A 3277-nucleotide genomic window follows, 5' to 3' on the forward strand; every position below is an offset into this window, starting at 1 on the left:
TCAATCAACCATTTCATTTACTTGCACCACTTGTCATAATTCTTCGCATTAAGGATTGATAGGTTAGTAATGATTTTTTTATTAGAGACAAAATTCATGTTACACACTAGGTGTTTAGTGGATTAAACCATACTTTTGTATCAAATGTTAAAATTAAATTACAAAGTTGGTACAATTGAAGTGTTTCAGTGTAGAGAGTGAAAGAGAGATAGAGAATTAATTGAGAAAGCCATGGAATTTAATCTCAAATGTACGCATTCATTAAACACAACTCAAAAAATTAAATTTGTATTTCCAAATCAAAACAATAGACCGCCAAAAAACACACTTGAAATTTAAACATTTATTTAAATTAGGGTAGAAAAAAGTATCCCTAACAATAATTTGGAATTATCCTTCAATATACAAAAGCCATGAAATTTGACATTCATTTTCAAATAGTATTAAGGAAACAATCTGAATTTAATCCACCTGTATTAAATCAGAGATTTGAACATACAAAGATGAGCTGATTAAACTAGAAAGCAAAGCGTACTCTAACAATTAAACAAGCTATTACAAATTCTACATTTCTACTAACAACAACAATCCCTAACCCCCAAATCCATATAGGGTCCTACCCTGTCTCTTGAGCGCGTAAACAACATCCATAGCAGTAACCGTTTTCCGACGAGCATGTTCAGTGTAAGTCACAGCATCACGAATAACATTCTCAAGAAATATCTTCAAAACACCGCGAGTTTCTTCGTATATCAAACCACTAATCCGTTTCACACCACCGCGTCTAGCAAGACGGCGAATCGCAGGTTTGGTGATTCCCTGAATGTTATCTCTCAGAACTTTGCGGTGACGTTTGGCTCCTCCCTTTCCCAAACCCTTTCCGCCTTTACCTCTTCCTGACATGGTAGATTGGTTGCAGGAGCTTGCTGCTTGATTGGCACTGTGAAGTTTTCTGAGTTTGTGATAGATGTGTTGCGAGTGTTTTTATATTGAATTTGAGATGGTGAATGTGTTGCCGTTGGATTGGATGATTATCCGTGGGAAGATCTATGTCTAGATATCAGCCGTTGGATTATGAATGATTGGTTGAGAATTGAGAATATGTATCACGCGGATCGCCAGGCTGGCTGGTTTCGATTTTTAGTGGAGATAAGCGATTTTAACTTGGGGGAGATTGACATTTTGGTTTGTTACAGTTACACTAATAAAAATTGGGTTAATACTACTTTAACCCCGTCATATAGGCGAGATTCGGTTTACCCCCCTCTAAAAAAAATTTATTGGACAAATCTTGCAAAATAAAGATCTATCAAATTTGATCCTGATCAATTTTTTTGACCAAGATTCTTAGAATCTTGCCTACATGGCATTTTTGGTAGTGCTGACTGTACAACACATAAGCAATGTGGCACAGTCAGCACTGCCACGTGGAATTTAATTTTTTTTATTGATTTTTTTAAAATTTTTTTTGTTGATTTTTTTTTATTATTTTTTTTAAAAAAAAATTAATATTTTTTTTGTTGATTTTTTTTTAAATTTTTTTTTATTATTTTTAAAAAAAAAATATTTGACAGTACCTGCGGATTTACATACGAATTTGACAATACTCGCGGATTTACCTACCGATTTAAAAATACCTGCGGATTCACCTACGGATTTGACAATACCTGCGGATTTACCTACAAATTTGACAATACTTGGGGATTTATCTTTAAAAATACATGCGAATTTGACAATACCTACGGATTTACCTGCGAATTTACCTACAAATTTGACAATACCTGGGGATTTACCTTTAAAAATACTTGCGAATTTGACAATACCTGTGGATTTACCTACGAATTTGACAATACCTGCGGATTTACCTACGGATTTGACAATACCTGCGGATTTACATACGGATTTACTTGCGGATTTACCTACGAATTTAAAATTACCTACGGATTTACTTTTAAAAATACATGCGGATTTACCTGCGAATTTGACAATACCTGCGGATTTACCTACGGATTTGACAATACCTGCGGATTTACCTACGGATTTGAAAATACCTGCGAATTTATATATAATAAAAATAAATTTTAAATAATAATTAAAAAAAATTGAAAAAAAATATTAAATTTTAAAAATTGGAAAAATATTAAATTTTTTTTAAAAAAATATATAAAAAAAATCAACAAAAAAAATTTAAAAAAATCAATAAAAAAATTTTTTTTAAAAAAATAAAATAAATCAATAAAAAAATTTTAAAAAATAAATAATAAATTCCACGTGGCAGTGCTGACTGTGCCACATTGCTTATGTGTTGTACAGTCAGCACTACCAAAAATGCCATGTAGGCAAGATTCTAAGAATCTTGGCCAAAAAAATTGATCAGAGTCAATTTTGATGGAATCTTTATTTTGGAAGGTTTGTCCAATAAATTTTTTTTTTAGAGGGGGGTAAACCGTATCTCGCCTATATGGCAGGGGGATAAAGTAGTATTAACCCATAAAAATTTCATTCTTTTCCAATTTAAAACAACCTAATATTAATACTCTCTTCCTCCTAAATTATATAAGTATTTTATTTATAATGAAAGAATTTATAAAACCGCTTAGTGTAAAATCCAGAAATTGATAAAAGATGATGGCATTATCTTAAGCAAGCAAGAGGAGTTTGAACATGAAATTTTGTCCTTTTAAATTTACCTATTTGGGACGAGTTCCCAACATCTCAGTGGTATCAATGTAGTGACTATGAGAGATGGGAGACAAATCACCAATGAGTATGGGGGAAAGGTTGATTGCTCAGGTTACTGAGAAATAGATTAAGATACCTCTAAATAGAATCAAGGATCTCTCTGTCCAATGCCTCCTGCCTAGTCAACTGTATTCGCTGGCATATCGGCAGAAGATCAATGACATGGTCATCCGCAGCCTGCTGATTCTCTAACAACTCCTCATGCGTTGGCCTAGGTGGATGCCTAGGAGCATCGGGTGTCATGATAAGATGTGACACTTGAAAAAGCCATGTCACGTATCTATCTACACAGTGCCAGCTATGGATGGTCCGCATACTCCGATACTCCTCTAGCACCAAATGTTGCTCCTAATCCTGAAAAATAGCAATGAGATCTCGGCGAGTAATGGTGTCGGGAACAACCGCAAATGGAGACCTAGGTATCATCTGCACGCGCCCAAACTGTCTAATGCATCGTGTAACGCCCCGAATTTAATTAATTAGTTAATTAAATTATGGAAGGAATTATTTATTGGATTTAGCTGAAATTGGATTG

The 3277-nt window shown here is 33.8% G+C and overlaps 1 protein-coding gene across 1 annotated transcript; it reads right to left on the minus strand.

The window, feature by feature from the left end:
- Positions 1-419: 419 nt before the first annotated feature.
- On the minus strand, positions 420-960 carry LOC131600201 (histone H4). The gene has a single exon (XM_058872397.1). It carries the CDS (start codon positions 901-903, stop codon positions 592-594), a length of 312 nt encoding a protein of 103 aa, XP_058728380.1. The 5' UTR covers positions 904-960; the 3' UTR covers positions 420-591.
- Between the last annotated feature and the right edge of the window lie 2317 nt (positions 961-3277).

The sequence above is a fragment of the Vicia villosa genome, linkage group LG4 (assembly GCF_029867415.1).
Source record: "Vicia villosa cultivar HV-30 ecotype Madison, WI linkage group LG4, Vvil1.0, whole genome shotgun sequence".
NCBI classification, from domain to species: Eukaryota; Viridiplantae; Streptophyta; class Magnoliopsida; order Fabales; family Fabaceae; genus Vicia; species Vicia villosa.

Coding starts and splice junctions, on each gene's coding strand:
- LOC131600201 (XM_058872397.1), bottom strand. CDS start 903: ATGTCAGGAAGAGGTAAAGGCGGAAAGGGTTTGGGAAAGGGAGGAGCC.